Source organism: Limanda limanda, chromosome 11 (assembly GCF_963576545.1).
Source record: "Limanda limanda chromosome 11, fLimLim1.1, whole genome shotgun sequence".
In the NCBI taxonomy this organism is placed as follows: domain Eukaryota; kingdom Metazoa; phylum Chordata; class Actinopteri; order Pleuronectiformes; family Pleuronectidae; genus Limanda; species Limanda limanda.
This window is the reverse complement of record NC_083646.1, coordinates 415,453-438,998: the sequence shown is the minus strand read 5'-3', so window position 1 is coordinate 438,998 and position 23,546 is coordinate 415,453. Positions and strand designations below refer to the sequence as shown.

General features: G+C 46.0%; 2 protein-coding genes across 3 annotated transcripts; both read left to right on the top strand.

Moving 5' to 3' along the window:
* The first annotated feature begins 7,170 nt into the window (after nucleotides 1-7,170).
* On the top strand, nucleotides 7,171-10,430 carry LOC133014150 (methanethiol oxidase-like). Its single transcript, XM_061081310.1, has 11 exons — nucleotides 7,171-7,258; nucleotides 7,346-7,458; nucleotides 7,537-7,722; nucleotides 8,549-8,669; nucleotides 8,744-8,926; nucleotides 9,097-9,278; nucleotides 9,375-9,453; nucleotides 9,540-9,661; nucleotides 9,746-9,838; nucleotides 9,926-10,044; nucleotides 10,131-10,430. Exons 1-11 carry the CDS (start codon nucleotides 7,174-7,176, stop codon nucleotides 10,291-10,293), a joined length of 1,446 nt encoding a protein of 481 aa, XP_060937293.1. The 5' UTR covers nucleotides 7,171-7,173; the 3' UTR covers nucleotides 10,294-10,430.
* Nucleotides 10,431-11,158: 728 nt separating this feature from the next.
* pi4kb (phosphatidylinositol 4-kinase, catalytic, beta) lies at nucleotides 11,159-22,670 on the top strand. Of its 2 annotated transcripts, XM_061081403.1 has the most exons (13): nucleotides 11,159-11,225; nucleotides 12,947-13,607; nucleotides 14,923-15,288; nucleotides 16,875-16,919; nucleotides 17,753-17,980; nucleotides 18,219-18,446; nucleotides 18,542-18,651; nucleotides 19,092-19,196; nucleotides 20,394-20,517; nucleotides 20,604-20,869; nucleotides 21,160-21,292; nucleotides 21,610-21,730; nucleotides 21,871-22,670. In XM_061081403.1, the coding sequence occupies exons 2-13, from the start codon at nucleotides 12,975-12,977 to the stop codon at nucleotides 22,050-22,052; spliced, it is 2,541 nt and encodes an 846-aa protein (XP_060937386.1). In that variant the 5' UTR covers nucleotides 11,159-11,225; nucleotides 12,947-12,974; the 3' UTR covers nucleotides 22,053-22,670. The 2 variants fall into 2 exon arrangements, with proteins under 2 accessions (XP_060937386.1, XP_060937387.1); XM_061081404.1 differs by lacking the exon at nucleotides 16,875-16,919.
* Nucleotides 22,671-23,546: the final 876 nt, after the last annotated feature.

The following is a 23,546-nucleotide window of genomic DNA, read 5'->3' as shown; positions in this document are numbered from 1 at the left end:
ATGCGGCATGCTTGATGACGAAGTTTGATGGTGAAGTATGGAACGCGGACCCAGTACTTACAAGTATAATGATGTTTATTACACAAAAGTAGTACAGGTCAGGACGAGCTCTAGAACTCGCAGAAATCACCCAGGCCAAATAGTGAAAATCTGTCTTCTCCCTGCAGGGCAAGAAGTTTTATAGGTGGGAGGTGGGACCCCAAACCTAGAGATAACATGACATCACACAACAGGGCCATCAGCCCAAATAAGGAGGTGTTTTGAACATAAAGATAAAAATGCAATGGTCAAGGACCTTCCCTTTACCCCCATCCATTTTGCTGCTCAGAGGTCATTCTCAAAGTCAAAGGTCATTCCAAAGAGGGACAGACCTACTTGAATAAACATCTGAAGGACTCTCTGGAAATATCTGAGAGTCACGAAGATAAGCATCATAAATATCGGCCTGTCATTATATTTAAACACATGCTAAAATCATTAACTCTAGTGAATACACGACATAAAACCCCCTGCGAGACTAAATAAAGTCTCGAAAACATACAGGTGTATAATTCCAATAATAAAGCAACTGTGTTTAGGAGTGAGAGCGAAAAACCCGTCAGCTATCATTCCTGAAATATCCATCAAACAACCTAGACAGGAAAATTCTCTCAAGGCCCCTCTGCCTCGGGCGACCATACATAGTACTCCTATACCACTGAAATGAGGAAGTTTAGCAAATTGTGTAAGGAAATGTCTTTAAGCAGTAAATAAATAATAATAAATAAATAAGTAAATGAGAAATTATAAGTCACATTTTCCATTTCCCCCCTGGAAACAAATCACTAATGTAATAAGAAACTATGAAATAACTATGCATTTGCAGACCATCCAGCGTTTTCCGACAGGCCAAACGCATCTCCTATAAGCTTCTGCGAATATTCTTCACACACCAACAAGATCAAGTTTCACTGCTACAGGTCTCCTTTTGCCTGCATGATGTGGGAGAAGCACTGCCCCGTTTACGTGTGTATCGGTGCGCGCGGCGACCGTCACCGCAATAATGAACTGTCCTGTTGACACGTGTTATCTGTATAAATGTTGTCTGTGTGTGTTACGTGTCTGGGTCTGTATACAATCTGTTGTATTATTAGTAGGCTATGCCTTCATGAAACAGTTGTGTGTAAATATGTTGCCGGTTATGCTACCAGCCATATGGACTTTTAGTGTTTAAGCTGATTAAAGCTATGAAGCTGGCCTTACCTGGGACACCCCTGTGTTTAATGGTATATTGGAATGTTCCAATTGTAAGGGGCGTGGTTAGTCCCAATTAAGCCGGGCTGTTCATTGAGTCTGGAGGCCGGGAGTGGGAAGACATGAGTCTAGGAGAGCTGCTGTTATAGGGACGTAAGTCTGAGAGCTCTCCATTTTAAGTGTTATTTTGGCCACTGTGCCTATTTATTTTCTTATTTCGAAGTGTTTGTTTTTCGCTCTTTTGTTTTATTTTATATTTACTTTCATAATTCTGCCTTGTCGGCCTTACTTTGTGGGAATAATAAAATCCCCTCTTCTACCTGAATCTCCAAGTACTCCTGCGAGTTATTTACACCGAGCTCAGCAGTTCTTATACATACCTACCTTTAACATCCACCAGTTGTATTTGATTGAGTTTCCTAAGTGTCTCTTGGTCCTGTTCTCTTTGGTATTGTTCCTTCTTCCTATACAGCACCACTTGATGGGCTATATTGCTATTTTTCACTGTTAAGGGCAACCCCTTCTGTATTTTGGCTCGCAAAATTGACTGCTCCATTTGATTCAAATCAGGGTAATTTCCTGTGACATTTCTCCACACTTGATGAGCTCTGGACACAAAGGCCCTCGGGTTTTCTACCTGTCCCAGTGGTTCAATAAGAATATTGTAGGGATGTACATTTGTCGGAAACGTCTCTTTCAGCGCTCTACACACTCGACCTCTTTTTGCACAAAACAGTTCTGAATCATTCACAGCAGTTCCCACATATTGATTAAGTCCAGCTTTCTGTAGAATATCTCCCATAGCATGAACTCCAAGGAGATTAGCCAAGATTCTCTTAATATCTCCCATGGAAAGTTGTTCTATTTATATCTTTACAGTTCTCAATAGTTTATTATTTATTCACGGCTGTATTAAAAACTCAACAGTCCTTTCGTAAACCAATTTAACTGTTTGATCCTCTGTCTGTGCACCGCAGATGTGCCATTCCCAGTGAGGAAAAACAGATATGTTATTCTTATTTTATGCCAGCCCTTAATGTAGCTTTATAACAGTCTTGAATCCAGCACATTTGCATTGTCTAGTCAATGCAAACAACTTCCATTATTTTAAAGTCCAAAAATGTCAAATTAAACCCAATTTGTTCCCAAAGTGAACCCATAACTAAGTATCGTTGAAGTTAATGAAAACCAAATAAAACAAAAAAAGTTCACGAAGTAAAAGATTTTTATAGAACTACAGCCATATCCAATCTAGCTGATTTAAACAAGCAATTTTATTTCCTTATACTGTCTGCACAGTCTAGCTTTAACATAAAGAAACAAACAAACAAATTATCCTTTTTAGCTTAAACTAAAACCCCATTAAAGAGTTGTTTTCTTAAATTCTTGTGACTTTTTCCTGTGTCTCACAGAAGGGTGTAAATTACAGAGGTGAGACCTTGAAAATCTCTCCTCATGTCACTGCACTAAAGTTTTAGAGGATTTACTACACTCCCCCTTCTCTGAACAGATGCTTTTCTCTCAGGGGAACTTAGGAGAGGTCTCTTTCAGTACATCACATAGAGAGTGTTGGAAATCAGTTGAGGGAATGAAAGGTGTGATTATATTTAATTAAGTCGCCCTAATGAGGCTCATCATGTTATTACGTCCTCTTATAAGGGAGGTTCATAGTTCATAAGTCCCCTTAAAAGAGGTTAATTGTGTTATTACGAGGCTCATGTTTTATAGTCCTCTCATTTGTTTAATCAATCATATTGATTCAATTCTGGCCAGAAGGAAACAAAATACACACACACACATCCATAAAACAACACTGCAGATTCGACTCAAGAACACAATCTTCCAAACTCCCAAAAACAACTTGTTTATATCACAGTCACACAGCATACCCCTGCTGCATTTTTGTCTCACATAGCTCGAACATAGTAATGAACACAATCTTCTCACACACACACACACACACACAGACTACTGTTTGAGAGAGAAAAAGAGAGAGAGCCATTCCTGCCACACACACACATCTGGGATGGCCCCCTGTACACAGACGCACACACACATCTTCACAGCCAAAGTGCTCCAGTCACACGAGCATGCTATCTGCCGCATTTTCCTCTAATTTTCTTATAAAATTTATGCTACCATTAAAACTTGGTTTTCTCAGGGCCATTCTACTGCTCCTTCTCTGAGGCCTTGACTATCCAGATTCTGCGCCTTATTGATTCAATTCCTTTAATCTTTAGTACTTTTCTTTCCTTTTGTTTTTACTCTTCTACCTTTTGGTCCTGTACTTTTAGTACTTTACTCTAATACCTTTTTGTCCTGTACTTTTAGTACTTTTACTCTTTCCTGTCTGTCCCTCTTTGCAAAGAGGGACAGACCTACTTGAATAAACATCTGGAGGACTCTCTGGAAATGTCTGAGAGCCACAAAGATAAGCATCATAAATATCGGCCTGTCATTATATTTAAACACATGCTAAAATCATTTACTCTGGTGAATACACGACAAACATCAACAATAACAATAGTCAGTGTAAAATTCCATGATCTTATCATTGATTATTATTCTCATGATTATTGATATTTGATCCGTTTGGTCAGATCTGTGGTTTGATACAAACGTGACTGACAGTGTGCAGAGACCATGTGATCAGTGTTGTTCACTAACGCCCCTCCGGTGCAGCAGGGGGCGCTCTGTCAGCGCAGCCAGACCGGAAGCAGCGGCAGATAAGTGTTGAATCAATGGAAACTAACTGGAGATAAAAGTTGAGCAGAGAGACTCTGAAGCGTCAGCAGGTAACAGCGACTCATCTCATTTATAAAAGAGTGCGTAGGATTCATACTAAAAGTGTACGTATGTACAAAAGCCGGAAATGGCTTACGCAAAAGATAATTCCCGATTTATAAAACCGTGCGCACTGTTGCGGGTGGAAATCAAAGGCAGGAGGCGTCAGTCTCAAGTTAAAATTAATCAGGTTTATTCAGAGGTCACAGGTCAGGAAAATGCAGTGTCCAGCAATTGAATCATGCATGGGCCTTTAGTTCTACACAGTTAAGCTGCAAGAAACGAAAAAAGGCGCTCAGACAAAGTGCGCATATAACTTATAAATCGATACTGGGCATGACAGAGGTTCTTCTTGGATTGGGATTGGTCGGAGCACAAGGCAGTCCTGCCTTCCTAGCTCGTTGGGTCGTCCTCCTGGCGTCGCGTGATGATGACATTGTACGTGCACGCCACTGTTGTGGCCACCAGAGGTCATAAGCATGTTGCCTGAGTGTGTGTGCTCAGTATATGTAAAGTAAAGTGAAACCAGAGGTCACAGTGTTCCGGCCTCAAAGCATTCCAAGACTGATCATTTCACAGGAGAGAGGATATCTCAGAATTTAATATAATGGAGTGATTCATGAAGCACTGTGAGAGAAAGACTCCCCTACGTCTAATCTGCTGTGTGTCCCTGAGGATAGGAACATGAAGTTGAGAAGAATGTAAGTGTGTTTACGCTCAAAGGACATTATGTGTATCTGACTACACGTTAAAGTATGTGTATGTGTGTGAACAGTGGTGTATTGTCAATAGCACGCTCACCTGAACGCAATGTTCACCGTCCACCTGGAAACGTTCGTATGTGGATCCGCCTCCAGATCCGCCCTCCACACGCCCACTTTCAACCATAAATGGTCAATGCAAAGCACGGCGTGAATATTAAATGATGCTGCTGACCAATGGGTTTCCACCGTGAGTCCTGACGGAGTCACCGCATCGAGCGATGTGAAGAGGAAGTGAAACTTTCTGACACTGACATCGAGGTGTTTGTTAGTGAGGTGGAGGTGAAGAGCGACTTTATGGGACAGCAGTGATGTCACTAATAAAGAAAATACACTGATACTCTGCTGCTGCTGCAGCTGTGGATAACACACTGTGTGAGATCAGACATCACATAACACAATGTGTGAGATCAGACATCACATAACACACTGTGTGAGATCAGACGTCACATAACACACTGTGTGAGATCAGACATCACATAACACACTGTGTGAGATCAGACATCACATAACACACTGTGTGAGATCAGACATCACTGAACCCTCACTTCCTCCTCGTTCTTCCAGTCACGTGCACACATCGAGCAGAACCAGCTCCACTGTCACGGCAGGATTTATTTATTTAGAGCATCGGACGATTCCCTCACATCAGTGGATCCTCACCTCCTCTGGGATATTATTTGGAAAGTTTCTTAATTTCTTATAAGTGATCTCCAGTGCGCTTTGCGCTCTGATCAATAATCTGCTGCAGTTCACCTCCTCATGTCTGTGTCGCTGTTTTCCCGTCTCCAAAACGTTCATAAGCATGGGTCTAACTTTGCGTAGAAATTCGCAAATTTTCCCGTCAAGTTTGTTTTTATAAATCCCAACGTTGGCGTGAGAGGTGGCGTACGCACGTTTCACGCCCGTTTTGTGCGTACGCAACGGTTATAATTGAGACCACTGAGCCCGAGTCTCGTTGGATGCGAGCTGGAGAAATCAGGCTTCACCCCTCGGCGATGCAGGAAGAGAGGCCGGCAGCCTTCCGCCCTCAGACGGATTGAAGAAAGAGATAGAAGAGGGGGAGGACTTGCATTATATTGCCCCGGGACCTCACAGGTCATGGGGCCAGAGTGACCAATAGGAGTTGACCCTTGTGGCTTTTCACACCTCTGTGTGAAGTTGAGGAATCCTGGGAGACTGAGTTCCCTGTGCTCTGGCTTTTTCGGAACAATGGAACATGTGGTTTCAGGATTTTATCTACACACATAGGCTGAAGAGGAGGCCTTTGGTTTCACAAAAACACTGTCCCAACATATAATCCATGACAGTTAAAACTAGACTCAAGAAAACTAGAAAGGAAGTGGCGCACCAGCAACCTTGCGTGCGGCAGCCAATTTTTCTAACTATACGACCAAAATAGAAGAGCACTTGGCAGAAAAGATCCGAAACTATGTCCACTAGTGGAACCCGTCACTGACCGGCGGATTTGTCGGCCAGAAAAAGGCTCTGAGGAGCCGCCGTGGCGATGTCAATAAACGTGTGCCACACACAAAGAAGAGCCGACTTCAACAACAAACATTACTCCGGCTAGTGGTCTGGCGGTGAATTGCGTTGCAACAGGCGCAACTGTGGGGGAACTATAAACCAAAACGAGTCCGTAGAAGCTGCGTGCGTGCGTGCGTGCGTAAAAAACGACTATAATTTGGCCTTAACAGAAGAGAATAAAAACAAGCCCGGGTTTGTCTTCAGCTCTGGAGCTGACAGAGAGTCACACCTCCACCGAACCCAGTATCCCTCCATCCATGAAGAGCAAGATCTTCATGACCTTCTTTAATCATGCAAACTATTAGAAATCAAATCAACCATCTGCTGCCCTCAATTGGCACTAATACCTCAGGAAGAACAGAAACCTCAGAAACGGCTGAGAACCTGACCCATTATTTAGACAGCTCGACTTCAACTTCAGGAACAGGAATGTGTCGTCAGGGCTGAGTTTACTCCAGAATCCATTGGTAAATCATTTCTGATTATTATTGTTTTTTTGTCGTTTGAGTTTTTAATTAAAACTGAAGCTGCAAGAAAAACAGGTCCTGTCCCTTTTAATCCTAGAGAGAGAGCGTGTGTGTGTGTGTATGTGTGTGTGTATGTGTGTGTGTGTGTGTATGTGAGTGTGTGTGTGTGTGTGTGTGTGTGTGTGTGTGTGTGTGATCATTAATAAACCTCTGTGTATCGTGTAGTTGTGTGTTGTCATGTCGTTGTGTATCAAATTATTAAACCTCCTGCTGTGTGATCGTCTAATAAATAAAAGCTGAAGTGAAGTCGGGGAATGAGAAGCTGCTGATCCTGCGTCTGATTGGACGTCGTCCAACAGAGATCAGGCTGTGACCTCTGTGACCTCTGACCCCTTATGCTCATGTCTTTTAAATGTTGTTGTGTTTTCTCAGCGAGCTGTTCAGGATGTGGACCAGGATACCGCAGCCCGCTGGAGGCCATGAAGGGTGAGACACAAACAGACACTCGCACACAGCCATACAGACACACACACTCAGACACACACTCACAGTTGTGGTGTCGTGTGGTTGTAGGTCCCCGGGAGCAGATTGTCTACCTTCCGTGTATCTACCGGAACACTGAGGTCCTCAAACCAGATTACCTGGCAACAGTGGACGTGGACCCGAAGTCTGCGGCCTACGGTCAGGTACGGTCACTGCTGCGTTAAACCAAAGGATGGAATCACCTGTAAACCTGCTGTGACCTTTGACCTCTGTCCTGTCAGGTGATCCACCGGCTGCCGATGCCGAACCTTCGGGACGAGCTGCATCACTCCGGCTGGAACGCCTGCAGCAGCTGCTTCGGAGACGCCTCCAAGAGCCGGAACCGTCTGATTCTGCCGTCGCTCATCTCCTCCAGGATCTACGTGGTCGACGTCGGGACGGATCCCAGAGCGCCTCAGCTGCACAAGGTACAAACCACCTCAGCCAATCACTGAGGCTTCAGCGACCGGGCTGTTCATACCCGATCTATGATCATGTGAGAAGATCCTAAACAAAGATGCTTGTGTTCACACTGTTTTTATTCAGTCGGCACGAACACAGAGGAGACTTAAGATATATGACTTTGAAACTGTGGAGGTCAGAGGTCGTCAGCCGAGTCCTGGTCTGAACCAACTGACTCCTCCATGTTTCACACGTGAACTCAGAGCTGTACACGTGATTGGACGTTCAGGAATAAAGAAAGTTCATGCTGAGGTCGGACTGCAGCTGTGCAAACCTTTGGCTTGTTATCGTCAGATTCTGCTGAGTCACAGTTTGATCATTAACATGTTTCCTCAGAGACGCTGAAGAACACACGCACCTGCAGCAGCTCGGGATCGTTCACACCTCGTGGTGAGAGGTCACAGCGACCTTGACCTTTGACCACTGAATTCTCATCTGTTCATTCTTGAGTCTCATTGAACATTGGAACCAAATTAGAAAACGTTCTTCCGAGAATTTTGAGACATCCTTTTCAAAATCATCTGAGCCAAATTAGAAAGGATTCCCTCTCCTGTACTTCAGATATCATGTTCATGAGGCACAACGGGGTTTGTGAGGTCACAGTGATCTTTGACCCCCAAGTGTGAACTGTTGTACCAGATTTTAAGAAATTCCCTTTAAAAGTGTTCTTGAGATATCGTGTTCATAAGAATGAGACAGACTGACAACCTGTACACATGATGCCTCCGACCACTAGGTGTCACCGTCGAGTGATGAAGATGAAAGTCACTGAGTCGATGTGTTTGTGTTCAGATGGTCGAACCCGTGGATCTGTTCTGGAAATGCAACCTGGCGAATCCTCACACGTCTCATTGCCTGGGTAACGGTCAGATCATGGTCAGCTGCTTGGGAGATCCGGCCGGTAACGGCAAAGGTGAGAGACCGACCAAACCCACTAGCAGCCTCTAGTGGACAGTTCCAGTGTTACATCTGCTGTTGTCATCTCAGGTGGATTTGTTCTGCTGGATGGCGAGACGTTTGAGGTGGTCGGGAATTGGGAGCATCCGAATGAAGCAGCGCCCTTTGGGTACGACTTCTGGTACCAACCTCGACACAACGTCATGATCAGCACTGAATGGGGGGCCCCTAAAGCTTTGGCCGATGGTTTTAATCCGGCCCACGTCCAGGAAGGTGAGTCGGGAGGAGTCAACGTTTTACTGCCAGACGTTTAATCCTTTAACGACCTGATGTTACCTCCTGAAAAGACAGACTCTTGGTTCTGATCTTCCGGTAACTTTGCATCAGTGCCACAGTTCATGTGCAAACATCAAACTACCTGTAACACAGCCGTGGTATTTCAGGTCACTACGGCAGCTCCATCCACGTGTGGGACTGGACGACCCACAGAAAGCTGCAGACGCTCAATCTGGGTGAAGAGGGCGCTATTCCTCTCGAGGTCCGATTCCTCCACGACCCCGACGCCACCGAGGGCTACGTGGGCTGTGCTCTGCAATCAAACGTCTTCAGATTCTACAAAACTCCGGTTAGTACCACAGGCTTCTCGTTTCTTCATCCCACTGAGATTCCAGTGTTTGTTCATCAGTTGGATCTCTAATTTAATCTGGTTCTGTTTCTTCAGGAAGGTCAATGGGCTGCAGAGAACGTGATCAACGTTCCCAGCAAGAAGGTGGAGGGATGGAAACTGCCAGAGATGCCTGGTACCTGTCTGTCTGACCTGTTACCTGTGTGTCTGATCTGTCTTTCTGACCAGTTACCTGTCTGACTGACCTGTCTGTTCTTACAGGTCTGATCACAGACATCCTGATCTCATTGGACGACCGTTTCCTCTACTTCAGTAATTGGCTGCACGGTGACATCAGACAGTATGACATCACAGACAGGAAGAACCCCAGATTGGTCGGCCAGGTGTGATGTCACAACACTTGTCCAGTGATGATAGTGATCAGTCGAACATCAGAGTGAGACAGTTCACCTGTCTGTCTTTTCCAGGTGTTTCTAGGAGGCAGCATTGTCAGTGACGGACCAGTCAGGGTCCTGGAGGACCCCGAAGGCCAGCCGCAGCCCCCCCCACGCATCATCCAGGTGAGACAGACAAGGACAGGAGTTAGGAAACGAGTGAGGAACTGAGACACAATGAGAAACTCTTTGTCTCACCTGTCTGTCTCTCAGGGGAGGCGTGTCTCTGGAGGTCCTCAGATGTTGCAGTTGAGTTTGGACGGTCGCAGACTTTACGTGACGACGTCTCTGTTCAGCAGCTGGGACAAACAGTTCTACCCCGACCTCATCAAGTAAGTGACCTCTGACCTAATCCAGTACGTGACCTATGACCTCATCCAGTACATGACCTGTGACCTCTGTGTGTGTGTTTGTCCAGAGACGGCTCGGTGATGATGCAGATGGATGTGAACTCTGTCAGCGGAGGTTTGACCCTAAACGAGAACTTCCTGGTGGATTTTGGTAAAGAACCCGGCGGTCCGGTTCTGGCCCACGAGCTGAGGTATCCAGGAGGAGACTGCACGTCCGACATCTGGGTGTGAGAGGATGACCTCTGTGTGACCTCTGGCTCTTAGTGTTCACTGAATAGAACTAACATGTTGATCCAGAGTATCTCCTGCAGCGCCTCCTGCTGCTCACACTGTGAACTCATGGTGTTTTAATAAAGTTCAGTGTCTCACATCTGTTTCCTCTTTTCACATGCTTCTGATAAAACACTGAACTGTCTGTGTGTCTTTACTACAAATATATATTCACTTCATTCAACTCAAATGGATCACAGTCTGTGAGGTGCAGTTGTTCCACCTTCTCCAGAAAAACCAGACTTCGCCTAATTAAAACCAAACAAATTTCTTCATAATGGTTTTCTCCTCGGAGGAGACGTTGTGAAACGATTTATGGACTTTTAATAATAGATGATGACTGCTGTCTTACCCATGTGGAGCAGCCGGGTTGCAGCCTCATCGTGCTCTGTACGCCAATCTGAGAGTCGGGCAAAGTCTGCTGGCTTTCTCAACTCATGGAGCCATTATACATGTAAATGTATATATATATATATATATATATATATATTATTAACTTGATAAAATCATGAAAATAGAGTTCAGATAAGTTAGAAAAATAAGTTTTCTCACATCAAGTTTCAGATGAAGCAAAATCATTATTTATAAACGGATAATAAATATGTAACATCAACAATAATAATAGTCAGTGTAATATTCCATGATCGTTTTATTGATTATTATTCTCATGATTATTGATATTTGATCCGTTTGGTCAGATCTGTGGTTTGATACAAACGTGACTGACAGTGTGCAGAGACCATGTGATCAGTGCTGTTCACTAACGCCCCTCCGGTGCAGCAGGGGGCGCTCTGTCAGCGCAGCCAGACCGGAAGCAGCGGCAGATAAGTGTTGAATCAATGGAAACTAACTGGAGATAAAAGTTGAGCTGAGAGACTCTGAAGCGTCAGCAGGTAACAGCGACTCACCTGAGCCCCCCCACTGCACCCCCCCCCCCCCCACTGAGCCCCCCCCCGCTGGGCCGCGACCCGCAGGGGCTAACCATAGCTTAGCATTAGGCTTTGAAAACACTGATATCGCCGGTCACTGCTAATGCTAACGGTGTTCGTGTTACTAAAGCATGTAGCTGGTTGTCTTTGTGTTGTTAGCTGTTAGCAGTGCTAGCATCTCTAGTTAGCTGGTTAACGGGGACTGCGTCTTAACTAGAAGTCTGCTAACTGTTAGCTGCATGCTAGCTTAACGGATGGGTCGGGGCTGTGGAATATATTATGCTAAGCTAACGCTAGGCTAACTGACCGGAAGGTTTTAACTTCGTATTGTGGATCAAGACTGTGTGTGTCTGTGTGTGTGTGTGTTTGTCTCTGTGTGTGTCTCAGTGTGTGTTTGTCTCTGTGTGTGTCTCAGTGTGTGTGTGTCTCTGTGTATTTCTCAGTGTGTGTGTCTCTGTGTGTGTGTTGTGTTTGTCTCTGTGTATTTCTCACTGTGTGTGTGTCTGTGTGTGTGTTGTGTTTGTCTCTGTGTATTTCTCAATGTGTGTGTGTCTGTGTGTGTGTTGTGTTTGTCTCTGTGTATTTCTCAGTGTGTGTGTCTCTGTGTGTGTTTGTCTCTGTGTATTTCTCGGTGTGTGTCTGTGTGTGTGTTGTGTTTGTCTCTGTGTATTTCTCATTGTGTGTGTGTGTGTGTGTGTGTGTGTGTGTGTGTGTGTGTGTTTGTCTCTGTGTATTTCTCAATGTGTGTGTGTCTGTGTGTGTGTTGTGTTTGTCTCTGTGTATTTCTCGGTGTGTGTGTCTCTGTGTGTGTTTGTCTCTGTGTATTTCTGTGTGTGTGTGTGTCTGTGTGTGTTTGTCTCTGTGTATTTCTCAATGTGTGTGTGTCTGTGTGTGTGTTGTGTTTGTCTCTGTGTATTTCTCGGTGTGTGTGTGTTTGTCTCTGTGTATTTCTCAGTGTGTGTGTGTCTGTGTGTGTGTTGTGTTTGTCTCTGTGTATTTCTCAATGTGTGTGTGTCTGTGTGTGTGTTGTGTTTGTCTCTGTGTATTTCTCGGTGTGTGTGTCTCTGTGTGTGTTTGTCTCTGTGTATTTCTCGGTGTGTGTGTCTCTGTGTGTGTTTGTTTCTCTGTGTATTTCTCTGTGTATTTCTCTGTGTGTGTCTCTGTGTGTGTGTTTCTCTGTGTGTGTTTCTCTGTGTGTGTGTTGTGTTCTCATGGAACCAGCAGGCTCAGCTCCTCACAGCAAACAGCAGAAGGATCAATGAAACCTTTTGTCGGTTCAGACTCACACTCAGTGATCACGTGGTTCTAACGTGTGGTCACAACGTGGTTTAACTGATCTGACCCGTGGTGAACACATCAGATCAGAAACACATCACATGTGTCATCACGGCTGGGGACACGTGACTCCTCTTGATCAACACTGATCCATACCTTCATTAAACTGGTCCAATCTGTCACAAACACACACACACACACACACACACACACACACACAGTAAACTGACTCACAACAACATGGTTCACTCACACAAATGACGTCGGTGTTAATGAGCATGCAGAGCAGGGAAGTGACATCTGACCAGAATCCCTGTTGATCAGATTATTAGCGATGATTATTAATATTAATCAATAACCAGTGTTGATCAGATGGCTCTGTAACCTCTGACCTCTTGTTTGTGTTTCAGTGGAGGAGGGCGGAGCTTCCCAGCCGCCATGATGGACGACACAGAGTCTGAGCTTTCCTCCGCCCCCTCTGAGCAGAACAGCCCCTCCCTCTCCGTCTCCTCCTCCCTCTCTCTCCCCTCCACGCCCTCGTCGTCGTGCGCCCCCCCCCAGGCCCTCACCCCTCCCCTGGGTGTGATCAGCGAGGGGGCGGGGGAGCTCACCCTGGTCATCGACGCCGAGGTGGCTCAGCAGGCGTGTCGGGAGGTGCTGCAGAAGGTGAAGCTGCAGCAGGTGGAGGGCGATGTCACCGACCTGCCGAGCGGTCCGGACCCCCCCTGCCCCCCCGCAGCTCCGACGGCCGCCGTGAAACAGACGAAGATCCGCGAGAAAGAGGAGGACCCAGAAGGCCCCGCCCCCGGCTCGGTGAAAAGCGCCCGGCGGCGGCAGAGACACAATCCCTCCAAACAGTCGTGGCTGCTCCGCCTGTTTGAGTCCAAGCTGTTTGATGTTTCCATGGCGATATCTTACCTGCACAACTCGAAGGAGCCGGGGGTGCAGGCGTACATCGGGAACCGGCTCTTCAGCTTCCTCCACGACGAGGTGGACTTCTTCCTGCCGCAGCTGCTCAACATGTACATCCACATGGACGAAGACGTCGGGGATGCCATCAAGCCATACGTGGTGGGTGTGGTCTGACTGTGGGCGGGGCCTAACTCAATGTAATTCTGCTGACTTCACCTGTTTGACCTTTCAGACCCAAGTCATAGTGCTCATCAGAGCTCAGGCATTACATACAGTCACATGGTGTCACTATAGAAACCACCCTATCGTTCCTTAGCAACCAGCAGGTATTACCCAACATCCACCTGGAGTTTATAAAGATGTCATCAGTGACATCATCAGAGGGGTTTATAGAAAACTTGGTTACCATGGGAACAGCAACTGGAGCGGTGGAACCAAGACGTGTCTCCATATCTTCATCGTTATGTTAAAGGCTTTTCCTATCTGTAATGACTTGAAGGGGCCAGTAGGGGGCCACCACTGTTTCATTCAGTCCCTTCTGAGAAATGTGTTATCAAAACATTGTGTTTTGTACTTCCTCTCCGTATGATGTCATCCGGGCTCGCACTCGTCTCTCAGGCGTATTGAACCTCAGGTCGTTTCTCCTCCCCCGGCCGACTGTCCTGCTGAAACTCTAATAAACACGAGGACTGTAACTAACCGTTCAGAAACATCCTGTTGTCACCGACGGTGAAGATGTGGCTGGTCTTCTCTAGCGGTATCAAAACATAGCGTGACTTTAAACTCTATTTACAGCCAGAGATCGTCAAATGCACCAGTAGAGGCCGCTGATAGGCCGGGTGGCGTGTCACTCAAAGTCAGGCTCATGCTGGAGGAGGTTCTGTCTGCAGCTCCAGGGAGAGGAGAGGAGAGGAGAGGAGAGGAGAGGAGAGGAGAGGAGAGGAGAGGAGAGGAGAGGAGAGGAGAGGACATGGAAATACACATTGCAGCAGTTTGTTTCTACTTTAAACTGATAGATGATTTATCATTTAGACTGATACATCATCTTAGGGAACAATACTTCAAATCAAGTCCCAGAAAAGTGTAAAATATGGGCCCTTTAAGTTACATATTCATTGTGAAGGATTAAGTGACATCTAGTGGTGAAGTTATTTATTACAAAAAAATCACCAGAAGCTCTGGAATCTCCTCGTCTTTTCCAAGTTGACGTCTTGGTCTTCTACGTGCACTGGGAAGCTTCCACACATTGTCCTGCTGGTTCCTCACATGGACTCTGACATGTTACACACATGTCACCAGGAGGCTGCAGGAGAAGATCCAGAACATGTCCAGAGACACTGACTCACACATTTATGAAAGACACTGTGTGACGCCCCCTGAGGTCAGAGGGTAAATGTGACTCGTCTCAGGTTGAATCTAGTTGTTGGTTTAAAGGGACAGAGGTCAAACTGTGTCCCTGTGTTTTGTCTTCCAGGTTCATCGCTGCAGACAGAGCATCTCCTTCAGTCTTCAGTGTGCCTGGCTCCTTGGGGCTTACTCCTCCGACATGCACATCTCCACTCAGCGTCACTCCAGAGGAACCAAACTGAGAAAACTCATCCTGTCCGATGAACTGAAACCCGCCGGGCCTCGAGCTCGCAGGGAACCCCTGACTCTGACCCCGTTCTGTCCCCTCCCGTCTCCCGTCTCCGGCCCTGGACCTCTCGGAGGAGACCACGGCCTGTCGCCCTCCAAACGAACTCATCAGCGCTCCAAGTCCGACGCCACCGTCAGCATCAGCCTGAGCAGCAACCTGAAGAGGACGGCCAGTAACCCAAAGGTGGAGAGCAGCCAGGACGAGGTAACGCCCCCCCCCCCCCCCCCCCCCACCGGGAAGCTGCGTACCACCTGGACCTGGACCAAGTCCTGAACCATGTCCACATCCAGGTGTAGGACTTGGTCCTGGACCAGGTCAACATTTAACTGACCGAGGGTAGGATTCATACAAAAGTCTACGTGCGCACAAAGCAAAATGGATTCAGATAAAACACACAACTTAACACAGTGATCCCTTAATAAATCCCAGTCCACCTGGAAACATGCGTACGTGGATCTGCCACATGCCCCGCCCTCTACACGCCCACATTCAACCATAAATGGTCAATGCAAAGCAGCTCATGAATATTAAATGAACTTGCTGACCAATGGGTTTCTCCAGTTTTGGGATCAAGTGATGAGAAGAAGGAGGTGAAGAACCAGCAGTGATGTCACTAATGAAGAAAACACAGTAATACTCTGCTGCTGTTAATAAAGAGAGAGAGAGAGAGGGAGAGAGAGAGAGGGAGAGCAGTGTCTGAAATAAAAGATCTAATTCAAAGTTGGAGGCCAAAGAATAATCTCTTCACACTGAATGTGAGGGAACTTGTTGATATATTTAAATGATTAAAAGAGGCTCTTTATAGAAAAGAAGATATTATTCAGTGTTAATCACACACAGACCTGTCAGGGTTTGTACTGGGAGGGTTCTGTCGGGTCGGCCTGTGATACTCTGATACTCTGATACTCTGATACTCTGATACTCTGATTATCTGATACTCTGATACTCTGATTATCTGATTATCTGATTATCTGATTATCTGATACTTTGATTATCTGATACTCTGATTACCTGATTCTCTGATTATCTGATACTCTGATACTCTGATACTCTGATACTCTGATACTCTGATACTCTGATACTCTGATACTCTGATACTCTGATTATCTGATTCTCTGATTATCTGATACTTTGATTATCTGATAGTCTGATATTCTGATACTGGACTCATCATGGGACAGGAAACCATCACTGTCCCTAAACGCTCATTTCCTCCTCATCATTCTTTCACGTTCTCAATCAGTGTCAGTGCTTCCATTACTTATAAATTTACAGTAATCAGATTACTTCAAGTTATCTAACAGAACTTAGTTCCGGTCCCTTTACACATGAGACGCCACCGTGTCTCCACCATAAAATCACAAGTTTCTGTTTACATCAACAAAACTGCACATGTCACAAGAACAGTCCATGATGTCACTTCCTCATAATGATGTCACTTCCTCTAGTGCGTCGCTGGGATGTCACGTGACATCATGGGACCGATAGGGTTAGCCTAGCAGCTAGTTAGACCAACAAAACAAAACCAGGTTAAGTGAGAGCAGAGGTCGCTAACTGGTTTACCAGCTGACCAATCACAGCGGATTGGGCTTCATCACGAGGGGGGTCTTAAAGAGACAGGAGCTAAAACAGTTTGAGACAGAGGCTGAAAAGAGGAGCTGCAGCAACGGACAGTCTGAGGAAAGATTCACATTACTATTTATCCTGTTTATTTCCTTATTTGTTAATAACAAATCAATTAAAAGTAATTGATCTTATTTCTCCACGTCCTTTTGACCTCTGACCTCCAGGACAGCAGCTGCAGCTCAGACAGTCTGGAGTTTGAGGCCGGTCCCGTAAGTTCACCTGCTTCGTGTTCCGACCTCCCTCCAGGGTGCATTGTGGGAAATTTAGTGTTTGGGTTCTGGTTCTTGTTCAGTGATTCTGAGTTTTTCTGTTGGATCCAATCACCTGGTGTGGGAGGGATCGTCCTCTGCTCTGTCGGACTCCGACTGGTCTCAGACGTCCTCTGTCTCTGATGAAACATCGTCTGTCTACACGTTGTGTCTCATGTCCAAAAAGCTGCTGCTGCTGTGACTCAAAACAACCATCACATCCATCGGAAATCATTTCTGTGATCGATCAACAGCTTAAAGTGACCATATCGATCCATAAACTGTCATGTGACTGAAAATCACTTGGACCAACTATTTGATGAACTTATTGATTCACTGCTGCAGCTCCACTTTGACTTTTTCATTTGAGACAAACGTGAAACCTGTGTCCGGAGAGAGACTCTAACCTGTCTGTCTGTCTGTCCTCCACCTGTCTGTCTGTCCTCCACCTGTCTGTCTGTCCTCCACCTGTCTGTCTGTCCTCCACCTGTCTGTCTGTCCTCCTCCTGTCTGTCTGTCTGTCTGTCCTCCTCCTGTCTGTCTGTCCTCCACCTGTCTGTCTGTCCTCCACCTGTCTGTCTGTCCTCCACCTGTCTGTCTGTCCTCCACCTGTCTGTCTGTCCTCCACCTGTCTGTCTGTCCTCCACCTGTCTGTCTGTCCTCCACCTGTCTGTCTGTCCTCCACCTGTCTGTCTGTCCTCCTGCTGTCTGTCTGTCCTCCTCCTGTCTGTCTGTCCTCCACCTGTCTGTCTGTCCTCCACCTGTCTGTCTGTCCTCCACCTGTCTGTCTGCAGCCCGTGCGCCTGGCTCCTCAGAGGGAGTTCATCAAGTCTCTGATGGGGATCGGGAAGCGTTTGGCGACGCTGCCGACCAAAGAGCAGAAGACTTCCCGTCTGATCTCCGAACTGTCGCTGCTCAACCACAAGCTGCCGGCTCGAGTGTGGCTGCCGACCGCCGCCTTCGACCACCACGTGGTGCGAGTGCCACACACACAGGCCGTGGTTCTGAACTCCAAAGACAAGGTTAGAGACACACACACACACACACACACATGTCTTTCTGAAGCTGTGAGGACGCTCTGATGTCATGAATCTCATGAACCTGTTTCTAACCTGAATGAAGCTTGTGTCCTCACAATGATAAAGAAACCACCAATGGAGAGCGTCCACAGGACGTCACTGTGACCTCTGTCAGTGACCCTTGGTTTAGGCTCCGACACCAGCTGGTCGTGTTATTGATCAGTCACATGACCTGTTTCAGGCCCCGTACCTGATCTATGTGGAGGTTCTGGAGTGTGAGAACTTTGAGACGTCCAGCGTTCCGATCCGGATCCCGGAGAACCGGATCAGGAGCACACGTTCTGTGGAGAATCTGCCGGACTGCGGCATGACGGCGGAGCAGAGAGCCGGCAGCTTCTCCGTGGTTCCAAACTACGACAACGACGACGAGGCCTGGTCTGTGGACGACATCGGGGAGCTGCAGGTGGAGGTGAGATGGACACCCAGGTGTTCTCAGACCTGCAGCAGCTGTGGGCGGAGTCAGGAGCTGTTGATCACGTGTGGTTTCTTCTTTACCTGCTGCAGCTTCCAGAGGTCCACACCAGCAGCTGTGACAACATCAGTCAGTTCTCTGTGGACAGCATCACCAGTCTGGAGAGTAAAGAGCCGGTGTTCATCGCCGCTGGAGACATCAGGTCAGTTACAGTTTATCTGTAAAACAGAGGAGACGATTCATCCTCAAAGAGAGAGAGAGACAAAGTGATCAGATTTAAAGTTGGAGGAGAAAATACTGTTTCTCATCAGAATGTTTGATGTTTCATATGTTGAACGTGTTTTAATTTAACTGCAGGATTATTAATTCAGAGACAACTTGCTGTCCTCACTCGGTGGGAGGACTCATACGTGTAGAAGACGCTGACAAAGACGTCAACCTTTAAAGATGATGAGCTAACGTGAATCTCTTACTCAGACATTTCCATTTGAACACAGCCCGTCATCAGGATCACTGAGTTCAGGGAACGTCTGAAAGAAGCCTGAAGAAGTTCTGGAAAATGTTAAGGGACAATTTGTGGACGATTCCCAGAGTTAATATGTGTTTACAGTTTACATGTGTGTGTGTGTGTTGTGTGTCCAGGCGGCGTCTCTCGGAGCAGCTGGCTCAGGCCCCCACCACCTTCAAACGGGACCCGGAGGACCCGTCGGCTGTGGCCCTGAAGGAGCCCTGGGAGGAGAAGGTCCGGTAGGTGGCGCTGTGCTCAACAGAATGAACTCTTCACTCATCCATGAATAGATTTTAGTTTTTCATTCAATTCCTACACTTTCTCATGGAAACTTCAAATTTCCAAACGTTCTGGTTCATTTCAGGGCTTCAGCTTTCTTTATCTCCACTTGGCACCGTTCACACCTGGTATTAACATCGCTCCTCCAGTGTCCAGTGTTCACACCTGGTATTAACATCGCTCCTCCAGTGTCCAGTATGTGTGTTCACACCTGGAATTAACATCGCTCCTCCAGTGTCCAGTATGTGTGTTCACACCTGGTATTAACATCGCTCCTCCAGTGTCCAGTGTTCACACCTGGAATTAACATCGCTCCTCCAGTATGTGTGTTCACACCTGGAATTAACATCGCTCCTCCAGTGTCCAGTGTTCACACCTGGAATTAACATCGCTCCTCCAGTGTCCAGTGTTCACACCTGGAATTAAAATGTGTCTCCTGTGAACATTTGTGATCAGATCTCACTTCCCTGCTCTATACAGATCTATATCTGACCTGAGAGCATTCACACCTGAACTTAGAGCTGTCCACATGTTATTACCACATGCTATTACACATGTTATTACCACATGCTATTACCACATGTTATTACCACATGTTATTACCACATGCTATTACACATGTTATTACACATGTTATTACACATGTTATTACCACATGCTATTACACATGTTATTACCACATGTTATTACACATGTTATTACCACATGTTATTACCACATGTTATTACACATGTTATTACAACACGTTATTACCACATGTTATTACCACATGTTATTACCACATGTTATTACCACATGATATTACACATGTTATTACCACATGTTATTACACATGTTATTACACATTTTATTACACATGTTATTACCACATGCTATTACACATGTTATTACCACATGATATTACACATGTTATTACCACATGTTATTACCACATGTTATTACACATTTTATTACCACATGTTATTACCACATGTTATTACCAGGTGTGTTGAAGACAGCTCAGCTGATGTCGTCTGTGTTGGTTCTGGACTTTAACTTCAAACTGACACGTTAACTTCAGCATGTGGACGTCAGCTGACATTGGAGGTTACCTCAGTTCGTCCACTTCCTGTCCTCATGTGGTCTGTACTGACTGCAGTATGGTGTGTGTCCTGTAGGAGGATCAGAGAGGGATCTCCATACGGACACCTCCCACACTGGAGGCTTTTGTCTGTTATTGTTAAATGTGGAGACGACCTGAGACAGGAGCTGCTGGCCTCCCAGGTGCTGCAGCAGCTCAAGGTAACGCTGTGACATCACACTCATGTCAAATCACATGACCAACATGTAGTGATCAATGAGAAACTCACCTGTTCTGTCCCCTGTAGTCGATCTACGAGCAGGAGCGTGTTCCGCTCTGGATCAAGCCCTATAAGATCCTGGTGTTGTCGTCGGACAGCGGGATGATCGAGCCGGTGATGAACGCCGTGTCGCTCCACCAGGTGAAGAAGCAGAGCCAGCTGTCTCTGCTCGACTACTTCCTGCAGGAGCACGGAGCTCCGACCACCGAGGCCTACCTGTCGGCTCAGAGGAACTTCGTGCAGAGCTGTGCTGGCTACAGCCTGGTGTGTTACCTGCTGCAGGTCAAAGACAGGTGAGGTCACCGCTGCTTCCCAGAGTCTGAATCAAAGGTCGCTAACCTTTTTGACAAAAAGGGCCAATGTGAAAGTATCTTGTAATTAATGTTCCATATCAACATTATGTTTAACATAAAGTTTTATTATTGAACCACATTAGTATTTCCAACAGACATGTCATTTGGTTCCGTCCATATAGAACAGCACTTATAGAAAGCTTGCTTCCTGTACTGGACTCTGCCTGTTTGATGGATTCTCCCTTTTCCAATGACTTCTCCCCCTCTTGTGTTCTCCTCCGTCCTCTCAGGCACAACGGAAACATCCTCCTGGACGCTGAAGGTCACATCATCCACATTGACTTCGGCTTCATCCTCTCCAGCTCACCCAAAAACCTTGGCTTCGAAACGTCCGCCTTCAAACTCACAGCTGAGTTTGTGGATGTGAGTTTCTCTTGAGGGATAAAGAGGTTCTGCTGCTCCTTTTGGAGGATCTTGTTTAGAACATGTTCTCGTCACTGCGATATTGTTAATTAGGTTTACGTTATGTTTGCACTTATCTGTACATTAAAGGAAATGAATGTTATTGTTATTGGTATCCGTTAGGAGGTCATTATCGTTCTTTGGTTGAAGTCGACTTTGAGGAGGTTGTGGTTTCTGTTCCCTGCATCTTGTTTTATAGTTGATGTATAATTGATGACACACCAACAAAAAAGTTATGTGATAAGTGAAACTGTGGAAACTGTCATTGTGTGTTTCAGGTGATGGGGGGTCCAGACGGCGACATGTTCAACTACTACAGGATGCTGATGCTTCAGGGTCTGATCGCAGCCAGAAAACACATGGACCGGGTTCTGCAGATCGTGGAGATCATGCAGCAAGGTATGCACACACACACACACACACACACACACACACACACACACACACACACACACACACACACACACACACACACACACACACACACACACACTCCTGACACTGACTGGTTTTGACACCACTGTGTGGACCCCCCCCAGGTACTCAGCTGCCCTGTTTCCACGGCTCCAGCACCATGCGAGGTCTGAAGGAACGTTTCCACATGAGTCTGACGGAGGAGCAGCTGCAGCTGCTGATTGATCAGCTGGTCGACGGATCGATGAGGTCACTAACCACCAAACTGTACGACGGCTTCCAGTACCTCACCAACGGCATCATGTGACCAGCCCCATGTGACCGGCCCCATGTGACCGGCCCCATGTGACCGGCCCCATGTGACCGGCCCCATGTGACGGGCCCCATGTGACCAGCCCCATGTGAACGACTGAAGCTTTGTGACTCGACTGCAGAAACTGAGCCTGTTGGTTTTATTCCACTTTTTTCTTCTTTTTTTCTGTTTCTACGTTTGTTTTCAGCTCAAACTCTTCTTCCTTATTTGGGCAGAAGTTCCTCATTGGTTACTCAGTCGGACTCGTAGCCAATCAGAGAGCCGCCTGGTTTTAGATGTAAATGTGATCATGGTTTTACAGATTGAGAACAGGAAGCTGCCTCAGTGCTTTTGAGCAGAGCACAACCCCAGACTGTTGAATGGACCACGCTGCTGTTTTCCATGTGTTAGCCCTTTAACTGCAGATGATGTAAAACTCATTAAAACAAACCGTGTGGACATGAAGCTCAGCGTCATCACTCAGCTGATTCATCCACTGATGCTTTTAGATTCTCAGATGTTTCGAACCTTTTATCGAATGAAGTGAATTTCACAGTAGAAACCTTGTTTAGTCAGAGACACTCACAATGCTACTTCCTGTCAATAAAGGTTTTTCAAATTCTACTCATCTAACCCAGAATGAAGACGAGCTTCAAAACAACAAGGTGTCAAAACATTTACAAAGATTTTACTGTGGTTCTGTTCCTCCTTTGAGTCCAAGTGACACCTGATCAAAAGGTCAAAGTTCAAATAGAAATCCCCTCAACTCATTTACTCAACTCAGGTTTACCTATTGTACAATGCACATAAAAGGGGCGGGGTTTCTTGCATATGACCAATCACAGACCTGGACAGTTTGACTGACAGCAGAGCCGAGGTTCGAACTGTTGAATAATACAAAATCTGAGCTGCTAAACGCAGAAAGAACATCTGGTAAAACATCTGGGATTATTTTTATAGTTAAACTGTTCATGAACCAGAGCAGATCTGAGTTTAATCTCAGTTTCTGTCACATGTCATTTATATGAATTCTCATTGTGTGTCTGACAGATTTAGTCTCATATGAAACCCTGGTGGAATCAAGCTGAGCAGCAGGAAATTAAACACACAAATAAACTGTAAAGAAGGAAGTAGACAGATTTTTTAATTATTATTATTCATATTATCTATTATATTTAACACTGTGATTCTATTTCTACTGTTTATTGCACACATGTACAATCAGGTTTGAAAACAAGTCAGATACAAAAAGAAAATCTGTAGAAAACCATAAAGAACAATAAAAAATCAAGGAAAGACTTTGGTATTAATGTGTAAAAAGTAGATTGAGCTTCTCTGCATCAGCCAGTGGAGCAGCTGCAGTCTGTGGGACTGGGAGCACTTTACGGGTCAGGCTGGTTCTGTGGGACTGGGAGCACTTTACGGGTCAGGCTGGTTCTGTGGGACTGGGAGCACTTTACATGTCAGGCTGGTTCTGTGGGACTGGGAGCACTTTACGGGTCAGGCTGG

Coding starts and splice junctions, on each gene's coding strand:
- LOC133014150 (XM_061081310.1), top strand. CDS start 7,174: ATGTCTTTTAAATGTTGTTGTGTTTTCTCAGCGAGCTGTTCAGGATGT. Junction 7,723..8,548: donor GAGCGCCTCAGCTGCACAAG/GTACAAACCACC, acceptor GTTTGTGTTCAG/ATGGTCGAACCCGTGGATCT. Junction 8,927..9,096: donor TCCGGCCCACGTCCAGGAAG/GTGAGTCGGGAG, acceptor GTGGTATTTCAG/GTCACTACGGCAGCTCCATC.
- pi4kb (XM_061081403.1), top strand. CDS start 12,975: ATGATGGACGACACAGAGTCTGAGCTTTCCTCCGCCCCCTCTGAGCAG. Junction 20,870..21,159: donor CTGCTGCAGGTCAAAGACAG/GTGAGGTCACCG, acceptor CCGTCCTCTCAG/GCACAACGGAAACATCCTCC. Junction 21,293..21,609: donor TCACAGCTGAGTTTGTGGAT/GTGAGTTTCTCT, acceptor TGTGTGTTTCAG/GTGATGGGGGGTCCAGACGG.